The following is a 23,655-nucleotide window of genomic DNA, read 5'->3' on the forward strand; positions in this document are numbered from 1 at the left end:
GGGTATATTATTTTGTATAATAAATTATATGACATTTATAATATAAATAAAACTTTTTAAATGGATAGGTAATAAGTATATAACCTTTATATTTGTTTAGACTATTGTTATTATTAATTTTCGATGAATCGTTTGGGTACTTAAAAATAATTAAAACCAATAAATAAATTGGTTCGTAATAGGTAAATTAGCGATTACCTATTGGCTCTTACCGAGAGTAATAATTATTTTTATAAACTAAATGATTTTAAAAAATACTATCTCAATAAAATGTTGCTGTTTTTATTGATTTATATAATATTTAATATATAGCTAATATAATTTACTGTATAATTAATAAATGACAAAATAAACTAAACTCTATCATTAATTATAAACCTAGTAAATACCACAAACATAACACTTATGAAAAATAATATTTAGTAGTTAAAAATATTATTGATATAATTATTGCAGTTCAGATATTTAGAGGGGGCACAATGCCTACATGTGTTTCTATCTTACAAACAAAATTTCCATTCAGCAAAACCCATTTTGTGTAGTTAGTTTCAGTGGCGTATTCAGGTTTTTGTCTGGGAGGGGGTATGATTTTATCCAGTAGCCCCGCCTTTATAGTTAGAGGCCTTAAATTAGGACTGAAAACTTTTGCATATAATATACAGCCTATGGGGGATTGATCCTCTTAATTACCCCCCCATAAATTAACCAATGGATAGTTTTAATATTATCAAATGTAAAGGTAAGAATATTTTTTCCGTCCACTCTTTTCTCATTGGTATTTTTTGTTGTTTTAATTTTATAGCATTTTTAAATTAAATTTAAGTTTATGTAGGTCGTAACTACTTATAATTTGATTTAAAATTGTTTAAAACATCAAAAATAAATAACTTGAGAACAGAGATAATGCTCTTAGCATTAAATTGTATAATATTCCAATTTACAACAATATTAAAACACAAGTGGGTTCTGCTGAATGCAAATTTACCAAGTTATACATTTGTTCATTTGTAAGACAAAGACAATTACATGAGGGCATCATGTCCTCTTAAAATGAAAAAATCTATCTACTTTTTAGCTAGTGTAACTTGATATATATTATAATATATATGTATAGGTGTATATAATATATAACAGAGTGTTTTACCAAGCATGCTCACCTCATTTTTTCTTTTTATAAGTAAATTATTTATTAAATTCTCATTTCGTAATTTTTAAATATCTATTCTTGAGTCTTGAGGAAAATATTTTCAAATAGGTACTTTGATTTTTTTATACCATTTAAGGAGTAGGTAACCATTTAAGGATACCTATTCTGTGAACTTTATTTTGGTCAAATAAGAATCGCTATTTTCCTGTTCGTTTTTAAATAGATAACTTTTTGTTTAAATGTTGATGTATGTACATCGAAATTTGAACGTAAACTTTTAACTTTGTGTAGGTTGTGGGTATTGGTTATGATAATAGTTAGGGATGGCCGATTATATTATGGGGGTTATGATGATTTGAAAATGATAGTAGGTAAATAATAAAAATCTATTATCATTTTATAATTTGGGTAATAAGTTGGTAGGTAGCCTAGTATATATGAGATATCTAGTATATTATTCTAGATTAATTATCAATTCACGGGTTTGGATCCAAAAGGTTCTATATAAATATTTTATTATTTTTTGATTTCAAAATTTCTTCTCAATTAACTGTCGAAATAATACAAATTCTGATTTAATTTAAAAGGTTTTGATAACTTATGCGTCCAAATCAAATAATTATAAGCTGAAAAATATTTAAATACATTTAAATTGGCTTTTCTGAAAAATTTTAAATTTACACATAGAACATTTTGGATCCAAACCCGCGAATTAACACACATTCTATTACATACTTTTGTAAAATATTTTTTAAGGGGTTCAGTCGTGTTTTAAGGAAATTAATATAGGCAATTTAACATGATGACATTAAAGTGACTTGTAAGTGTGTGCATATTAAACGGACATTAGTATGTGTGAGTTTAATCTATAATAGTTTTCGGTCAATATTTTCTAGAAATGTCCTAAACTATAACAGTAGGTAGCTCGGTAGGTTGGTCGTTATTTATATTTGCCGTCAATTTACTTACGTACGCGCAGGCATTGTCAATAATATTTTTAAATTTAAAAAAGTGGGGTTTATACCAAAATCAAAAAGCTAGACAAACCCGTAGGAATTTGATTTGACGGATTTCAATTTTTAAAACTGATTTTCATTGATTACCAAATTTTTGTATTTATATTATTCATTATGACACTAACAAGTAACAATAATTGGAGTGTTAAAAATCGCCTCTGGTCAAACCTAGTAAACTTTTTAATCAATCATAATCCTTTTTCAAAATTAAATTCCTCCAAAAGGAATTTCCTCCAGTTTTGTCTGGCTTTTTTGGTCTAAAAGTCATTTTTTTTCATCAACAGGAGACCTACTAAGTCCTCTTAAGTCTACTATCCTTAGTAAATAATATATTTTAATAACTCAGAATTCGTTCAAATTTTGATTTATATATACATCTAAATTATTTTTCAAAAAAATATTCTACCTTAGCAGTTGACAGAGGAATGGGTTGGCTTTTATTTGCAAAAAAAGAAGTTTAAGCCATTACAGGTCACTCCTTAAATTATATAAAAAGTATTTCAAAATATGTTTCCTATGTAAAAGTACTTCAATATTCTAAAAATCTTAATTAGAATAAATTCATTGTTAAAGCGTAAAACAACGGTGATCATGCTCGGTAAATAAAATTATACATGCTATTTAGTGGCATACACAACAAGGGGGGGAGGGGGGTTGTGTTGAAATCCCCCTTGCCTTTTTTTTTCACTATACAAAAAAGAGATAATTTCCATATATAAAATGTTTTTATAAAACATAAATATTTTTTTATAATACCCCCCTCCTAAATCAAAAATTTCTGTGTACGTCACTGTGTTATTAGGAATATTTATTTACTTTTTACCTATAGAAATATAGATTATAATAAATTTATAGGTGTTGAAGATTACCTATATGATGAACGTTTTAAGAAAATATTTTGATGTTATTTGAATAATATCATTATTTTATGACGTGCAAAGATAACGTATATTATTGACATAACATCTATCGTTATATTGTAAGTAGATTTACCTTATAATATGACTAAAAAAACATGTTACTGTACAGCTGTAAGTACCAAATAGTAAATCCTGATAATTTTATCTGTCATTATAATTTAAATATCTATTTTCCATGGTCTTAAAATGTAGAGGCACCTATATTCATAATCTATAATAGGTAACAACTACCTACCTACCTAAAAATTATAATTGACATTTTTAAAATATTTGATATTATAATTTATTATTCTACTATGCGTAGGATAATGAACCTAATACCTATATTATATATTATACCTGTTTAGGCATAAGCAAAAAAAAAACCAATAAATTATTTTTAAAAGAATAATAATATTATAATGTATATTATATAGTAATAAATACGTACTTTACTAATACCCAATCTATTTTTATAGTTTATTCTGTATAGAGTATAATAATAATTCATTAAGCATATTATTTACTTTAACGCAGTGGTGGTTTTGAAGAGTGGGTCATTTATCGGGGACGGTTTTCAGGTGTTTTGCTTAACTTTTTTCCTTAAAAATTATTTATACTTTGTATTTTTTATGTCATATATTTATATATTATATATTGCCAAGCCTAAATAATGTTTGCGAGAAACTGTTAATGCTACTTTAAATTATATGGTACCTATTTGAACTCTTTCTCCATACGACCAGCTGTAGTTGATTTAACGGTTGTTATTACAGCGAAAAGGCTTTGTAAAAGGTAGGTACAGTGACTCACGGATAACTTTTGCACAAAGCCCTTCTTATTTTTTGCCGACTAGGTACCTATCATTTAAATAAAATTCAATCTTAAATCCGCCACTGCATACAAAAAAATTGAACATGGTACAAAATATTATATATGCTTAGTGAATCCGAATCACACACACTCGCTTTATAGGTATAACATACGCATTTATAATAGGTAACATAAATACATTTTTGGTAACTCAGATTTCTTTCCCGAATGCATTCGCTGATACTTAATATTGTATAGTGTAAAATAAAGTAGTTTAATTTCTAAAAATATACCTACACCACTAATGAAATATATATTTATTATTTATAAAGATATTCGTGTGTATAGGTGATAGATACCTATATAATATGTGTAAGGTGAGTTAGGTAAAAATTTAAAAATAAGATCGATTGCATATTTCTTAAGGAATACTGCGCAAATAATGTTAAAAACATTCAAGTGAATAATAATTGAAAACAAATCAAATAATAATATCTCAAGTAAATAAGTCATAAAGGTAATATTATAAAATTTATAAGTACCTGTTATGTATATTAATGTAAAATGTGTTATTGTAAAATGTGTTATTGCACGTTTGAAATAATGGTCCCGATCTCATTTGCGTAGTACTCCTGTCAGACTTAAGATTAACTCAGTGATTGTATTATTTTTTAGGTCATAAAATTAACCCTTTTTATTTTAGATTTTTAGGGCCTAAATGAAAAATGACCCTCGAAGTTTCGCTCTCAACGGATGCGTGTATTGAGTGTGGTGTATAACGTTCACTGGTTGTTTTGTTAGGTTGGCTAACATGCACGCCAACGATAATTCCAAAACTCGTACCACACTTTGCACTATTAGCCAGCACCATGGTTTGTCGTATGAGTAAACTCCTAAAAAATAACAATATAATATTTTTAAACAAATTACAATGGTATATTATTTCTGAAATTTAAGACTGCCTTATGGTAATCCATGTCTTAAATCTTAATATCTACTATAGGTAAGTCAACATAATATAATTTAGGTACCTACCTACCTAAATGTATTTATCAATGTTTAAAATTTAAATTAATATTAGCTTAACTTTACAGTAGCCATTAGGTATTGAATGAATTAAATGTATATTAATTTATAGGTATGTATATAAATTAAAATTTAATTACATTTCATAAATTTTATTTAGGTATATCGTATATATAGGTGTAATATCATTAATTAAAACAAATACACTATGTGGCTCGGCGAGGCGCAGTGGCTGAAACCAATCACGCTACGTGATTGAGAGAAAGCAACGGCTGCTGCTACTAGTTCTCGGATGGGTGACCTCCCGGGTTCGTAGTGTGCCAAAACCTTGCCATATATACATGTGAGTTCCTAACCAACCGTACCAACATTTCCAACCCTATCCCATCTTAGAGGCTAATGACCTCAGTCATCAAAGCCTTAAAAAAAATAAGTTGTATAGTTCATAAAATGTAATTACATTTTTTATTTAATAGAATTCAGCAAAATTAAAATTAGAAAATAAAGTATTTTAAAAAATATTTTGTAAAAAATAAAGTGTTTTCTCCCGTTCTATTGTATTTAGTACCTAAACGCCCGAAACAATCAGTAAGGATTATGGAATTACGGGTGATATCAAATTATAGATATAAAAAAAAGTAAAGGACTTTCATCGTCCTCCTAATTTTAGAATTATACGTATTATTAATACATTTAGTGGAATAACAAAGTTGTAAGATTGTAAAAATACGTTTAATTTACAGTAGTAATTCAATTTTCAGGTTTTTATGTTTTATCTGTAGATTAGCTACCTACCTTTGTTTAAATTATATTACCCATAAGGTATAAAATTGTATTTGTTTATCTTTAAAAAAAAATAGCCACTCTAAGTAGATGTGGTAAATTATTTTAAATATAGGTTATACATTTAGCATGTTATATATTAATACAACCTAATACTCACCAATCAAATTAATATCTGTAGCAAAGTTGAAAAAACATAATAACATTGCTAATCCTGCACAGACATGTACGGTTTTTATCACTAAAACGATTTCTGATTTAGTAATAGCAACTTTAGAAGTACGTCTTCGAACGTTGTCCATTTTAGCATCTCCTGTTCCATTTCCTCGATTTACAAATGCAATATGATTTAATATCGTACTTAAGGTCATTTCAGAACTCTAAAATAATATGACAGGTGTTACGTTTCAATGTCAGTTAGTGTAAGGTTTATATTTTATACGTATAATTGAATACTGACTAAATCTGAAAAACTGCTCGAATGTCTGGTTGTAGGCCTGGTTTCCTGATCAGCTTGACCGGTAGACTTAAGTCTAAAACTTCTTTGTGGCTGAAAATAATAAATATTGTAACCATACCAAAGTAAATTTTTTTTATATTAGGAATGAATATGTTTTGACAATTAGGGTCATTAGCCTATAAAGTTTTATATGGGCCTAAAATTAAACATATTATTTTACATGTAAATAATAGTGAATACGATTTTAAGAGTAAACCTAGGTACCTACATATTTACATTTGAATTGTTTATTTATAGTTGATTTACAAGTCTAGTAAATTATAAATATCATCTGCGTTGGTTTCACCTACGCTTCCTCCGTGTGGTGGGGTGGCTATTAAGATCATAGACCTATTAATAGGTCTATGCTTGAGATGTGTCGTTCTTCATTGTACATGGGTTAGTGGAGTTTAATCGTTAGTCAAAAAGAGTCTAAAAACTACCCTATTGACGCCAGTATCAGAAATCATTGCCATCAAAGAAGCAATTGTCTAAGCCGAATGAATCCATTCCTATAAATAAAACACTCGTCATGAGTTACTTTCTTAGCGCCATAACTTCTCTACTATCAGATAATCCGTCTAATGAAATCTCCCAACAGATACTCAACATTATGGTCAACTCAAATAGTATTACCTACTGAGATTATGTATGTCCCTTCACACACTGGTAATGAAGTTTGACTTATAAGCAAACCAAGCTATATCATCCCCGGAATCAACTGAAATAAACAGTGGTACTTCCAGCATTTTTTATTTATTTATTTTTTTTTTTTTTTTGGGGGGGGGGGGGGGGGGTTAAAACTAATTGTTGACAAATTTTTTCTGAAAAAGATTTATTAATACAAATGTTGTTATTATTTAACAATTTTGGATGGAGAGGTTACAACCCCTTAACCCTATACTGGATACGAAACTAGAAATAAATGTAGTAACGTACAAATATTATCTATTAAGAATATCTAATCAACCATATCATCACTCAGCAGTGGCAATCATATTAGGACTAGACAGCAGACAATAAATTTAAAAAAATATTAAAAAACCCGTTCAAAAATGGAGATCTCAACTAACACGTCATTCTGTATACCTAGTAGATATTGTTACCGACAGATCAAAAATTGGCCGTACCCGCCTCACATATTCTGATATTTTTGACCAAAAAGAACAGGCAACAGCCAACTTGCCATCAATGTGATGTACCATAAGCAAATTATATACTTAAAATAATGCGTTGTATACTTGTATATGTGAGTTTTACTTGTAATGGCGTGAGTAACGATGACGAAGTTGTTGGGGAAGTATCATTTGTTATACCGGATTCTCCAGTTTTTGGGAATTGCCATGATATTGATTTGGCGAAACTCTTACGCCATGAACTTTCTTCTGGTTCTGGACTGTCGCTAGCATTGTTATTAGGACTTAATACCAGAAATTGCTTACTTCCTTCCACACAACTCAGTCGTTCTGCGATGATCATATATTATGTTTGTAATACAATTACAAATTTTATACTATAATATAAAGTATATTAGATAGAAAATTACTTTGAATGATACTTTGAACTTCACTCGATCTTCTTGAAGGTGTAGTTGGGCTTAACATAATTGATCCAGATCTTTTTTGTCTTTGCACGAAACTACTAGCTCGTCGATTCATTCTATTAAAGCTATTAGCAACTTCTGATGGTGCCGTTATCTTGACAGCTTAATTCCATCAGTTGATATTAATACAAGACTCTCAACTAAAATTTATTTTATTTTAATCAAACTTACTGGGCCTATCTTTGGAATCTGATTTTGATTGATGTGGAACTAATAGTGCTGGTACGAATGCAGCGGCCATTGAGGTAGCTAAGTTATTGTATGGAGCTAATATTCCTAATTGCATTATACCTGTTTAAAACAATACAAATATGAAATATTCGATATAGGTCATTCTACATGATAAATTTAACAAGTTATTTTATTAATTATAATACCTATGTATCACAATTTATTTTAAGATATATATTTTATTATAGTTATTACTTATTAAGTATACTTATTATGTATTACAAATATTAACTATTAATACTAACTATCGATATTTATAATACATAATTATATTATAATTTATAATCATTTTCCATGATATTCTTATTACCTACTTTTTAGATATTATTTGATGTTTTTTTATTTTTAAAATGTTTGATTTACATTTTTAAGTCTGGATAATTAACCTGGATAAGTACCTACCTAAGATTAATTTCACGATTCACAAAATGCTAATAAAATTTCAAAAGTAAGGAAACTTTAATAGGTACAACATTGTTTTGTTAATTTCCGTGAATTTATAATATAATTACTGGGAGTTTAATTTTGTGACTGCTCTTTTCATATAATCGTAGATGAGTCTAAGATTTTATGTGACAAAGTGAGTTCTACAATTAAGTATAAAAAAATATTTTTTCAGGAGTCAAGTGAGTTGTTTTGAGTTGTACAGGTCATTTTCAGTTTTCCATGGGTCACCCTAACCACAAAATGTTAGAAAAACATACTATTACTTACCTATAAAAAACGAGTTTTAACAGAGTTCCGTGGCTAGAATATAGTTTCATATGCGAATAGCTTAATAGCATAATGGTTTTTTTTACAAGTGTTTAAATTTGAATTATTAAGATATTTTTAAATTTTATTACGATGCCTTAGAATATAGGTAATTACTTATAAGTTATAATGATAAATATAATTTTTAGGTTTTACATGTATTATGCCTTAATATTTTAGTACGAGATATAATACATTCATTAATAATATATCCTACATTTTAGATTCTGAGTGGAGAGGGTAACGACATTTAATGTTTAATCAAACCTTAAATCAATAAAGTCATTTTTTCTTCAAAAAATATTTTTATTTTTAAAAGACTTATAAAATTTGTTTATTAAAAAAAAAAAAATTATATTTGTACACTTATTATATTTATCTGCAGAAGGATAATATTACTTACAAAATATACCAGGCTCTAATCATTATCACTACAGACAGTACAGAGTCTAAAAATTATCGAGGGAAATATTATAAATCGAGGAATTATTACTCGCACTTACCCTTGTGTCGTGAATCAAAGTTTTGTAAGACCGACTTTGGCATGCGCTTAACAAGTGTCATTACTTTAACACCTAAGTAAAGGAAGAAACAGCAAAGCCAAATACCCCAAATATGCAAAAGAATACGCACAGCATTACCTAAAACCTGTTATTACACAGTAATTTTTGATATTATTATTTGTTGGAAATTATTTTTACATAGTTAATAAAATACCCATAATTTGTAATCAACGGATGCAACTATATCTGCTGGAACAAGAACTCCAACAATTAATACAGTAGCTGTCACTACGACTGATTTACGTCTCATATTTGAAGGCCCCGCTTGCAACTATAGTTAAAACACAATTTGAAAATATGATTTGCTTTTTAAAAGTTGATATTGTGTTTAAATTAAACGTACTTGAGTTAGTTGTAAATAGGCTAATTGTAATAAAGACAGGGCTGTCACTAAGCTGCATAAGCCAAGATCCCATGTCAAATGTGTGACAACGGATGAAATGTTCTGAAACATTATAATTTAAGTATGTTTTCACACGGTTAATTGACATCGACTTACTCGTCTTGTATTATATGGATCGACAAATAACACAAACGCCCTACAAATACCTGTAGCCAGTAATAACGCATTAATTGCTGCCATGTATGGTTTTTTGTTAGCTGTTTGTGATCTTTAATTAAAACGAATACAAATATATTAACATATAATATAGTTAAAAACACTTTTTAAGAATTTAATGTAATAGATGGTAAATAAATTTAAGTATTCGTGTAACATACTAGGTACTATATGCACTTCTTATCAGTGGCGTAGTCAGACATTTTATGTGTGGGGGGGGGGGGGGGGAGTTATAGGGCTTTTGTAAAATCAATTTTTTAATATAATATTATAATATAGGCAAAAATAAACACGTTAAAAGGTGGGTAAAAGTGTACTCACTGCCTATGATACACATTTACTAACTTGACAAAGTTAAACGTGTGTGTTCTATATATTACAAGGTATGTCTCTTTTAATATATTTTACGAGAGAGCAAAAACAATATTTATTTTTAGTGTTTTCTAAGTGTAGGTAGCTATAATAGTTTTTACATATGACGTTTTTCATTCTTTTTGTTTATCAAAACAATTTTTGAGATAGTAAACGACAAACGTGCTCCAATAGTTTTATATATAGCCCTCTACACATTTTTAAATTAACACAGATGGTGGGTAATTTAGAAAATAACTATTTAAAATTCTTATCAATCAACAAAAAAGCAATATCTGATTACCTTAATTAATTTTGTATTGGTATAAGTATTTATTTATTTTAAAACTTTTAGATTTAATTTCTAGTTTCTACCAAGATTTTTGTATGAGATGAAGACATCCTAAATATAATTACTGAGCATAGAAGTTAATGAGGGGTACCTATGTCAAAGATTAAATTACCTAGTATAGACTTACCTGATGTTTAAGATTGAAAAAACGGCATAGAATGATAAAATGAAAAAAAGACAAGCAAATCCGTATGCATGTATATTGAATGTCCAAACAAGTTGTTCGACGCATACATTATCCCACGAAGGGTGTGGTGAATGGTCCACTGAACTGGACACATTGCATTTCTTCCATATTTTATCTTTACAGTCTTCCAGATTCTTAATACAGTCTAAAATTAGAATAAAATAACATTTTAATGACGTTAATTGGCATTAACTATACATTTCGACACTATAACAAATTACTATTTTAGTTGCGATACTATACTCAAGTATCTTTACTTAATAGTCTATAAACAAAGTTGACACAGAAATGTATACATATAGTTTAACATTGAAAACAGTTTTTTTAGCGAACTGAGTATAAAAGTTGTGTACTGGGCATTCAAGTAATATGTTTTCGTACGTCGTTCTACGGAAGATAGAAGTTGAATCACAAAATAATATTATCTATTATTTTATATAAACATAAAAATAATGAATGGGTTTGATTAAAAAATGTTGCCGAAAGGAGGTTTTTTCAGTTCATTATAATATAATATATCAGTATTATCATACTTAAGTCATGTTTCAAACATTTAATTATTTTTTAAAAAAACGTGAGTAAAGGTTTTAGGAATATATATAAAAATATTTTTTTTTGAATGAGAGGTATAGTATTATAATTTTGTATCGAAGTAATTTACAAATTAGGTATCTAAAATAGTAAATTCTGTCATAACTATGATGCAAATAAGGCTATTAATTAGTAGTTTGTAGCAATTTTCTGAAAATATAATTTGATAATACATAATGTTGGATTGTTAATTCTTATGATACCTACATTTAGTTAAATTATTTAAAAGTGTAATTAGTAATAATAATTTCCGTACAATGTCTTTAAAGTGTATAAATCATAAAATGTGTTCTTTGTGGACATTGGTTATAGTAATAACTAATAATAATTAATAATACAGCGGTACAATTGACTTGTATCAAACTGTATAATAATAGAAAATATTTACTAAGAATCCTTACACAAATGCATAAATTAATTGTATAAAATGATTACATAAAGGAACTTATTTTGTCACGTGTATTTGTATTGTTATTTTTTTGATTGACATGGGATAATTATTTTGGTTCACTGGGTTTGCAAAAGAAAACTACAGAACCCAGTTACGTAATCGATCCTGTGTAAGTATTTGACATTTATAATGGAAAACATTTTCTTCAAATTTATTTGTGCAGGGAAGCTGTACACACAAATGAGTACATAATATATACACATATTACATATTGCATATATATGTATATTATATATTTATATATGTATACAGAATATAATATACAACCTATGTCATGTATAGTTAATATAAGTTTTACAAGGAATTATATTTACAAACTTTCTAAATATGACAATAAAACGCATGGAACATTAATGGGTACAGGTCTGAAACAATATGAAACCAAGCATTTAATAGCGTTTGAGGTAGGTAGTTATTTTATTGAATAAATACTGTAAAATGTACGCTAAATTAACTTACTGTTACGTAATTTGTGACTGAATTGTAAGAAAAAAACCAATATCATTTACAAGGTATAGTATAATGTCACAAGTTTTTTTAAAAGTTTTTAAATATACAGATATTTTTTGTATTATTTTTTTTATTTGTAGGTGATACCGAGGGTATATTCATATAGAAAGTTATATAAAGCCATTATAAAGGAGGTATAAAACTATAAACTCAACAAAATGGCAGTATATTTCAAAGTTCAAAAAACTCATTTTTAGAACAAACCCGTTATTTTCTGGAAAATGTAAGAATTTGAGTAGGTAACAGAACAATGTATTAAAATTATTATTAAGATTTAATATTCTCAATGATTAATTATTATTTGTAATTGCAATATCATTTGAATTTTTCTTGAGCTATAGGAGCTAGATTATTTAGACTAAGGGTTTTATTTTAAATATTTTCTTAAAATTGAACCTTTTCCTCAGTTTTTTGAGTAGATTTAAAAAACTTACAAAATAGAGTTTTTAACAAATTAAATAAAACAAATACTTTATTTATCGATTTGTACAGTGGCCCTTGTTAATTTTTTGATCGTTTTTAGTACTAAGGTTAAATTTGTTAAAAACTTGAATCAAAAATGTCTTGGGCAGTGGTTGTAAAAGTATTTTTAAAGTTTTAGAGTTATAAAATACAATATTATAAACTCAAAATAAATCATTTTCCAACTATCAAAAGTTGACACTAAAAAAAATGTTTTCATTATATTTAATTTGGAACATAATATAAAATTAGCAAGTAATACAATTTAAAATGGTTTTTATTAATATAAAAATAATTAAAAGGTAAGATTGGGGTAAACATTATTTTTTTCGATAAGCTATTATAGTTGTTTTGTTCTAATAATTGTATTTTTCAAGGTACCACATAAATATTAAAATCTTTCTAAAACTATTGATTAATATAGGTTTTAAGCATAAGCACCTATATTGGTTAAAAATGGGTACTTAATTTAATTTAATTTTTTTTTGTTACGCAAATATTAGTTACTATACATTTATAAATATTGTCATAATTTTATTTATTGATGTCAAGCTCACGGAAAGAGAGGACACTTGTAAACTTCGAACTAGCGTTTCATCAACAATTATTGAGATACAATTATTTTTTTTTTTGTGCAATCTTTTTTTAGTTTTTGATCTTGAACTTTTAAGTAAGATCTTATATTTTGCTTTTTTTAAATTACGGTAAAAATATATTTTTTTAGAATTGACCCAATTTAACATTTTAACATTTTAGATTTTAATACCAGTGTAGTGTTTATACAAACTACGCACCTATAAAATGTATGGGTAGGTACCTATACTTAATAAACCATCAATTATTATAATGCTAGGTATAATATATTATTTATTAACCTGTGTCTTGCAATACCTAATTGATTAAAAAGACAATACTTTTTTTTATTTGTGGACTCGCAGTTTTTATTTAAAACTGTATATAAAGTAATTAAACTGTTTATTATATTATTTTGAAGTTTTCTACACAAGATTTTGAGATATAAAACATAAATATTCTCGTATCATGATTTATAACAATATGTAAGTTGGGTATAAAATATAAATTGTACTTCAGGAATTTTAAAAAAGAAGAACGTACTTTATTTTGGGAGGAATTAATAAAAAAATGGTTTAAAATATTCTCAAAATCTATAACTCTGTTAGGAAATAAATTTAATACGTGGCAGTTAATCATTTTCGGTATATAAAGATTAAAGACACAAACCTTTCAACACAGTGCACGCATCAACTCTAATAAATTATTCAAAACAGCATTTAAAATAAAAAAAACATAAATCTAACGAGTTAAGTATATAGGGTGTAACAGGAAGACTTGAAAAATAAAAATAAAAATTGATACCAAAGTTATGAAAATTATATGAATAATAAAAAATAATATTTTGAAAAAAGTTATTACGTTCCAAATTAATTTACTTCAAAAAATATTAATATTTTAAAAATTGTAAAACACAAACTACTTGACTGAAATAAACGTTTTTTTACTAAATCAGTCCATAAATTATATTTACTTCGAATTTTTCCGAAACAAATTTAATTTAATTTAAAATTTTTATTATCAGTAAAAAAAAAGGTGTACTGACCTTGTAATATAAATGTATATGTAAAAAAAAATAAATATTGATTAACATAAGTTATTTCATTTGTCAGGTATTTTAAACCTTGCATATATTCTTGATCTTGTTGATTTATTAAATATTAGGTAATTTAAATTATTTAAATATCATGTTATTATTTTTTTGAAAAGAAATTTGTGAGCCATTTAACAAAGGCAGAATTATATAAAAAATAATCATCAAAATAAGTATGATATAATAAAACAACAACTATTGACCAATATACTATTACTTAATATTTGAATTGAAATTATAAATAATTGTATTTAACTCAAAAACATTGTTATTTTTGTCAGGATGAATTTTATCATGTAAAGAAATTGATAAAATAAACATAGGGTGTAAATTTTAAGTATCTACGGTTATTGGTTTTTGAATTACAACAAAATAAGAAAATCGCTACAGGAGAAATCGAGTGAATATCCAATATTGTAAAAATTTGAACTTCAAACGCTCATAAAGATTTAATCTGACTTTCCGGTACACTTTTTTTTTTGATAATAGTAGATAAACTAATGATAAATTTTGTGTTAATTTTTCACCTCTTAGATTAAAAAAGAAAATTTCTTATAAATTCTAACTCAAAATAATTTGCATATTTTCGAGATTTTTACGTATTTTGTCAAAATTTAAACTTTAAATGTTTATAAAAAAAAATTGTGACTATATTTTTAATATTTTTCAACTACCATTGTAACAATATATTAGGACTCTAGTATTTAGTGAAAATTTAATGGATCTACAGTAATTTGTTTAAAAGTTACACAAAAAACCAAAACCTCGTAGAACTTTCCATTTCCCTGTTTTTCCCATTTTTTTTTCCTGGCGCTTTTGAAAATTACTGAGAATTTTAAATGTTGACCTTTTTGAAGCACCAACTAGATTTAATTTCCCATCGAACAAGATACTGAAGTTGAAAATTAAAGAATTGTTTTAACTACTTATCGTGTACACGGACAAAAAAAACACACACATCATTGTAAAATCAATACATTCATCGCTCCACTCAGAATCTAAAATGTTGATAAGATGTTTTGCTATGTATTGTAAGAGTTCAATTTTGTACATTATTTAATGTAGATTTATTGTTCCAAACTCAAATTATATTTGATACATTTTAATAAAATAAAAAAGTATACAATTATCTTATTTATAGTTAGGCAGATAGATTTTTTAGGTGCTAATTGAATAAAAAACTTTCGTAATGTTCACTGCCTATAGGTAACATTTTAAATATCATTGTTTTTATTATATTGAAAATTACTTTTTCTAACTTGACATGAGTATAATACTATAATTACGAATGTCATTGTATCATTAATATTCGAGTATAATACATACTGATTAGTTATTATACTGTCAACTAAGGCAGGTATGTTGTATACTTGTATATGTAGTTAATTCAATGATAAAAATATATAGGATCAATAAAAATACTATATTTATAACTTAAAATATTTCATTTTAATTCAAGTGTCGTGAGTAAGAATACTTTTAAATCAACAATGTTCAATTTTTTTTTCTTTCTCCCTCTAAAAAAAACTTTTAAACAATGCCACGCAGAATATATTTTTAATGAAAAATCTTACATAGGTATTTCGCACCGACCTACAATGTACATTGCATCGGAGTGTTAACATTTTAAATTGAAATTTCTGAAAGAAAATAATGACTTGGGTACACGCGGGGTACCTAATATTATACTATACCTACCTATACCAATATTATAATTCCCATTAACTAGTTTTCGTGTGCTAAAGTTAAATTATAAGTATAGTTGAAATTAAAAGTCAATGTGTGAAGAAACTATAAAATATTATATTATTGAAAAAAAAAATTTTAATTTTAATTTTGAAAGTTAAATTTTTTTTTACAATCACTATTTTACAATGTGTTTTATAAAGTATTGTACCTACAAACCTATTTAATTCAAAGACTTGGATATCAGGTCAACTATATAGTAGATTAACAACTACCTATCTCTAAGCTTGCAACTCGTTAATTTACCTATTTAAACTTAACAAGTATAAAATATAAATGCATGTGTAGCTGTGGACTTTGTATAAATAATAAATATATAGTATATACATTTTGTTTTCATTGCAAAACTACATTTTTTAAGATTTTCCATTTTTAATGACAGTATAAGCACATATTTAATATCATATTCCGAAGCAGAATATTTTTATGAATATTTCGATGCATACAATTTTATTTTATTATGTTTCATTCGAATTTCTATATATTAGTTAAATATAAATAGGTACCTACTACCTCATACCTAGTTGCTATATTTTATAAGTATTTAAAATTTAGATGAGCACTGAACAGAGTAAAGTGAAACTGGGGCACCCCGCAAAATGTTGGTCTTCCACTCCACTCATCAAAACTTTAAATTATCGGAATATTATGAAATAATAAAGTTTGTTATTATTAAAAAGTGTACAAAAAAATTATAGGAAATATAATATTTTTCAAAAATGTTGTTTTGCAATAATATTAAATTAAGTACCTAAAAAAATATTTCCAAAAAGTGAATACTTTTTAAACAATGAGTGTAGGGACTACAACTGTGGACACTTAAATTTATTAGCTTGCATATTATATAGGTACATAAATAGAACAAAAATAGAGGAATTTTACTTTATCAGTTAGTATAGCTAATATGCAATTCCATTCATTTTTGGAACATATAATTTCGTGGGTCTTGCCATATAATATGATATTATAATTTTAAGTGCTCGTAACAACATTATTTACTAGTATATTATGCGAGATATTAAAATACCGATTTGTGGTAAATATTACCTACTATATTAGGTACTACTCAGTTTCACTACAAAACAAATTATTTTGAACCATAAGCTATTGTATTTATATACCTACCAGATGATATTTTAACAAGAACATACATTAAATTGGTTTGTTTACTAATTTTGTATTAGTTTTTTATTTTTTATCTTCTATTTTTAGAGAAAAGAAATAAACATTGAAAATAAAAAAGCATTGTCAGTTAAAATACGTTTTAATAAAAATTTTCTCTTAAACAATAATAATAATTACTGCATGTAAAATATATTTTTGAAACTATGAATTCATCATTAATATGACTACCTACGCGTACATAATATATTATTTTATATTTATTAATAACATGCTGCGTATAATCAAATTACTCATTACGACTAATTGCCGAACGAAACTTTGAGTTCTTCAGTGTTCAGAAAACATACAAACTATGATAAATTATGTAAATTATTACATTATTCATGATTTAGCAAGACTTAGTAGTTAGTTCTATGTTTAATTTGTTTTTACTGAGCACGTGTGTTTGAACTATAATAAATAGTATTATTATAGACGCTTTGAGACGATTCCGGAAAGTTATTGATTTATATTTTAACTTAGTCTAATACACAATAAAAATTATAAAGTAAGTCAACATTAAAAAAAATCTGGTACATCTATTATTCAAAGAAAATTATAGCTCCTAAGAATAATTTACATGTTTTGTATTTATTTTATGTATTGTCAGTTGCCTAATTAGAAAGCAAGCACTTAGCAACATTATATTTTAACCATTACTTTGTTTTTGTTTAATAATAATTATTGTATAAGTAAGACTCCTCTTAATGGTAATCCATTTGATGTCTCAATAGGTTTTATCATGAGACATTTCGAATTCCATAATTTCACATATTATTTGGTAGATACCTATATAAGACGCAACTGACCCAATATTATGGTATTTATATACATATTTTTTTTTCAATCACAGAACCTAGCTATTTGAATTGTATAGATTTAAATTTAATTTATTTTAATTCAACATTAAAAGCTGTGCAAAACACAATTTATGAGTTATATAGATACATTATATTTAATAGTTACCTATACTTAAGTCTGGTATAAATTATGTAAATTGTCACTTCACCTTTTTACGTAGGTAATACTATTGAGTACACGGATGATATATAATATAGATTGAATCTATACAGACAGTATAAATAATGGTAATACGCACGCTATTTTATAAACTTGCTGTTGTAATCATTTGAAGTGATACCATCTTTATAAACTATATATATTTATCTTTAAATTTTAATCTAATGAGTGTTCTCTGCGTAAATATATATATTATCTTGAAAATGAGCTATAAAGTTATTGACGGGGAGACACTCTGAAGGTATACCTCGAAATAATGTATTATGTATACAATAAACTAGTATACCTACATATATAAATATTAAAATGGAGGTAACACGAGAATAAGTAAACAAGTAGTATTTTCATATTTTTTTTGTTTTTATAATTCGAGTAATGTAATGTATTAATATCGATCCCTATTTTAAGACAGTTTGATTTTTCAATGTTGTACAGAACAGTCGTTTGGACATGAATAATACATGTTATACTGTTGTATATAAGTATGAGTATTTGTTCATGCCAAAATCATGTGTACCTATTCACATAGCTGTATAACCCTTAAACGTTGTGCCATTAATAACCAATAATATAACGTAGAAAAATTATATTTTAAATTACTATGCAATGTTACTAAAATGTATTAAAATAGGAAAATAAATAATAATGTTACTCAAATATGCGTGTTTTCATATATGTTGAGCATGAACCAAGTACCCCATCACACATATTTGAATTTAACAGAGGGCGGGGGTAATTACTAATTAATTTAATGGTATATAACTAATTACAAGTAATTAGTAATTACCCTATACTTGAAACTCGTAGTATGTGCCACAGTATGCATATTTTTTATTCATCAGTATTCAGTAGGTATTGATTTTTAAATTCTAAGAAGAATACAGAAAATACTGGTCTTAAAAACCAAGTACTTTTTAATCAATACGACGTATATGTGTGTGAACAATATATGTTTTAATTCAAGTATGATGAATTGATTGTAGTATTGTACTGTACGTCTGTACTCATAGCATATAGTACATTATATAGCTATAATTTTGAAGTTATGTTATAAGTTATTTATTAATATGATGAATGTAGGTAATTTAAAATCTAACGGCCACATAGTTACCGAGGATTATCTAAATAAAAAAAATGTATTATTTTAGACAAAGCTACGAGTTGAAAGACAATAATCGTTAATATAGGTTTCAAAAATTTGTGTAGGGAATATTTACAATATTTAGATTCTAATATATTTGTTTATTAAAAATTGAAAATATTTTTCTTTTTGGTAGGTATACATAAATTTAAATTAATTAATACAATTAATAACTCATTAAAATTAATTTTAAAAAGTTTTTTTACATAATTGTTTTATTAAAAGGTAATAACTATATGTATAACAATGAGTAAGTATTCAAATTTATAATTAAACTTCTACAAAACAAATCCAATTAATTGATTCCGATTTGTATTGTTTACTAAAATAGTAAAATAACATTCAAATATAATAAATATAAGAGTTCTCTCGCAAACCACTATATTTACGTTGTCATTTAAAAGTTGGGTAATAATTATTGTTTAAAAAGATTTACTGTGTACATACAGAGTATAGACTAATTTTTATTAAATGTATTAATAAATTAATTAATCATAATAAGTGTATAGTGTGAAAGTGGAAACTCGTACAAAAGTTTGACAGTGCTTGTTAACCGTTAAGTATTATCGAATAAAAGTTTTTAAGTAATACAAATGTTTGAAAACTTGTATAATTGATTTAGTAGATGGGATATAAGTATATTATTATTATTTATTAGGTATATTTGTGAATAGTGTGTACGGAGGTATAAAAATAAACTTTCAAATAAAAACACATTTTTTTGGTCTTTACATAAGTATAGGATCACTTAGAATCGTTCAGAAAATTAGTGATATTCTATTGGCTCATTATTATTATGTAACTTATGAATTTTATCCAAGTTAAGTATTCCAATAATTATTAAGAAAGTATCTTTTAAGTATTATATGAGTTTTATTATGGTTTTTCATTTTTACAGTTGTAAGTACTAATCAAAATAATTAAATGTTAACATTTTTGGAACTCAAAATAGACTGTTGCGTTAATTTGTTACATCTTCTTTTTTAACATATTTTTTAGTGTGGAATGTGGAATGTGTTGATTTTATAGTAATGTTTTTTTAATGTTTGTTTTGTATGCTATCATTTTTTTTGAGCGGAAGAAGTGCTTGACACTTTGCAGGTAGTCCAACTGTTGGATTTGAAATTGTATCTAGTTGGTATTTTATCGGCATTTCAAAAATTGCTAAACAAACAAAAATCTAACAATAGCTCAGAAAGTAATAACCTTTTAGATATAAAATGTTTATTAATTATTATTAAATAAGTATGCGTTGAAAAGTTAATGGTTTTTTTTTTTATACAATTTTAAATTGTTTACTTACTTGAATAATAATACAAATAATAAGGATAAGTAGCCAATATCATATTCAAACATTTAAATTAATTAGTACAATAAATGTTCAAACCATCACTCTTAATTCTTAAATTATTTCATCTAAGCAATATATAAAATAAATGTGCATAATATTTGGTCTCATGTCTCAACCACAGTAACCTTTCTGTCATTATATTTAGTATTTGAAATAAATTAAATGAATATTAACTATTAAGTATATTTTTGAATTGTGGATATGAATTATTCCATAATTGTGTTTACTAAAAATGATTTATTTATCTATGTGTGAATTTTAAGTTTTAACTAGTTTGACTCATTGATATTATACAGTATATCAATATAGTATATTAAATACTCACATATTTTTAAAAATGAAACTAGGTACAATTAAAAATCAATATGGTATACCAAAAAACTCTGCCCATTATCTAAAATTTAATTAGAAGAAACTTTCGTATATCCATGTAAGCCATATAAGTTATAAAATGTATCTAAAAATAAAATATATATATGTAATTTAACTAACAAAAGTTAATACATTTTTGTACTAAATAGCAAAAGTGGTTAAAAAAAAATGTATGGGTCAATATTACAATATTGTTTTTAATTTTTAAACTGTCATAACTATTATATAGCATTAATAAATCAATGAAATTGAAAAAATATATAATTAACTGTTACCGGATAATATCATTTTCATAAACTTCGTGTGGAAATATACAACTATACAAATAGTAATTATGATAATCTAAACATGCGTTGATTCGGGGTAGTTTTTGTAACATCAACTGTTCAACAAGCTTATAACGATTAAACGATGTGAGGATAAGCTTTTAAATATAGGGATTTTTAAATATAAACATTTTTTCCACTAGGTGTTTAATTCCAGCGAATTATTAATAAACATTTTTATGTTTAATTAAAAACTTATATTATATGTGTAGGTACATTATGTACACATAATATACAGGGCTAGGTGTATCAAGGAAGACCTGACAAAAAAAAAAAAAAATGATGTTACTTAAACGAATGACAAAAATTGTGAAAATTATATGGTTAACAAATAATTCAAAAAATATACTCATATTAAGAAAATCCCAAAAATAATATTTTGAAAAAAGTTATTACTTATACGTTCTAAATTAATTTACTCAAAAAAATATTGATATTTAATCAATTAAATACTTTAATGATTAACTAAGAACAGAGGAGTTTATATTATTTATCTGAAAGTAAAAGTGTATATCCTGAACTATTGAAAATGTATCTACTCTAAACATGTAAAAACAACGTTCGTACTTGCATTGGAATTATCGTTTTTCTAAAACATTTTATTAGTTATGCGCTTAAAAAGTTCTTAAATCATAATTCATAATTATACTTTAAATCTTAACGAATTATAGTTAGTCAACAGTTTGTACTATATAAGCAGTAATTGTTTGGATTAAAATATACTCGTACATAATATAAATCACCTATTTAAAATATCGTCTCGACGATGTAAATCTAGTTATATGCGGTTATTTGTACTTAAATGTATAATGACTGTAAATTAATTGTTTTACGATAAATATTTCGATTTGTTTCTATAAATGTACCGTTTAATTACAAACGTCCCAATAAGACGTGGTGCATAGAATACGGCTTCTATAATTATTATTATAGTAATAGTTGATTCTTATTTAACGATAAAAAATATTATAATCACAGGCCATGATACGATCCATAATGGATAAAGTAAAAAAAGATGATTATTATTACATAGACTTTAACGTTTTAACAAATTATACTCATGTCTTTTTTATATTTTTTTATTATGTATTACGGATTGTGCAGGTGAAGGTATTCAAACGGTATATTTTAGGATATTATGTTCCCATACCTACAGATATATCTATATATAATATATGTATATATTATATAGGTATATATATATATATAAATAATATGTAAATCGTGACGTATTTTACATTTTTACCGCGTAAAAATGAGCGAGACGAAAAAAATTCCTTGCTGGATCGTCATTGACCCGCATTCGCCCTTAAAGTTGGATAGACATAGGGATGAGTTATTAGAAAAAGAAAAAAAAATTTAAATCATCATATTATTAATTTTCAACGCCGAATAACATTATATGGACGTCAGAGCAAATGTCGGGGATGACTTGACGATATGTCTATGATATACCTACGCGTTATGTGCGCACGTATACAATATATATTAATACAATAACGACGTGTATAATATAGGTATATCGCCGAAACATTATAATATTATACGACCTATGTTATATAATATTATACAAAATGATATTACTATTTATGCTGACGAACCCTTGTATGCAAAGGGGTGTGGGGGGGGGACGTCGGTTTTGGCTTACCTTGGCCGGGCCGTGTGCCGTTGTAAGACCGCTGCATAATGACGACGACGACGACGACGGCGACGATGACGACGACGACGGGACACCGGCGATTACATAAGTGCTACTATAAATAGGCAGTAATAGTGTGCTCCGATATGTAGTCTACATCAATGTTTTGCAGCGGCTTTGGTCATGGTATATACCCCGAGCTCTGCCCGTGCAACAGATGGCCCCGCCGGGGCTCCTGGTCGCCGTGGCAACGGCTATTACAGGTGAGATGTTGCCCAGCAACCGGTGCCCAAAAATCCGGGCAAAACCAATGGCCCACATTCGTTAATCAATTGTCTCACCTTATCCGCCGACTTTTCTTCTCGCCGCGCGCGCTTTGCCGCCGCGGCTGCCGCGCGTAGTAGTGCTCTGTTGCTGTCGCTGTTGCTGCACGC

At 26.5% G+C, this 23,655-nt stretch overlaps 1 protein-coding gene across 1 annotated transcript; it reads right to left on the minus strand.

Moving 5' to 3' along the window:
- Window positions 1–715: 715 nt before the first annotated feature.
- On the minus strand, window positions 716–23,428 carry LOC132951829 (uncharacterized). The gene is made up of 12 exons (XM_061023830.1): window positions 23,231–23,428; window positions 10,723–10,927; window positions 9,833–9,944; window positions 9,677–9,778; window positions 9,488–9,604; window positions 9,274–9,418; window positions 7,958–8,077; window positions 7,730–7,888; window positions 7,444–7,649; window positions 6,145–6,234; window positions 5,845–6,064; window positions 716–4,768 (listed from the first exon to the last, which is right to left on the minus strand). The coding sequence occupies exons 1-12, from the start codon at window positions 23,265–23,267 to the stop codon at window positions 4,590–4,592; spliced, it is 1,692 nt and encodes a 563-aa protein (XP_060879813.1). The 5' UTR covers window positions 23,268–23,428; the 3' UTR covers window positions 716–4,589.
- Between the last annotated feature and the right edge of the window lie 227 nt (window positions 23,429–23,655).

The sequence above is a fragment of the Metopolophium dirhodum genome, chromosome 9, assembly GCF_019925205.1.
Source record: "Metopolophium dirhodum isolate CAU chromosome 9, ASM1992520v1, whole genome shotgun sequence".
Lineage (NCBI taxonomy): Eukaryota > Metazoa > Arthropoda > Insecta > Hemiptera > Aphididae > Metopolophium > Metopolophium dirhodum.

What these genes read in the sequence shown, in the direction of transcription:
- LOC132951829 (XM_061023830.1), bottom strand. Translation starts at nt 23,267, where the DNA reads ATGCAGCGGTCTTACAACGGCACACGGCCCGGCCAAG. An exon ending in CGTTACTCACGCCATTACAA is followed by an intron (nt 6,235 to 7,443) that starts GTAAAACTCACA and finishes TATTATTTTCAG; the next exon opens with CCACAAAGAAGTTTTAGACT. An exon ending in CGAGCAGTTTTTCAGATTTA is followed by an intron (nt 6,065 to 6,144) that starts GTCAGTATTCAA and finishes ATATTATTTTAG; the next exon opens with AGTTCTGAAATGACCTTAAG.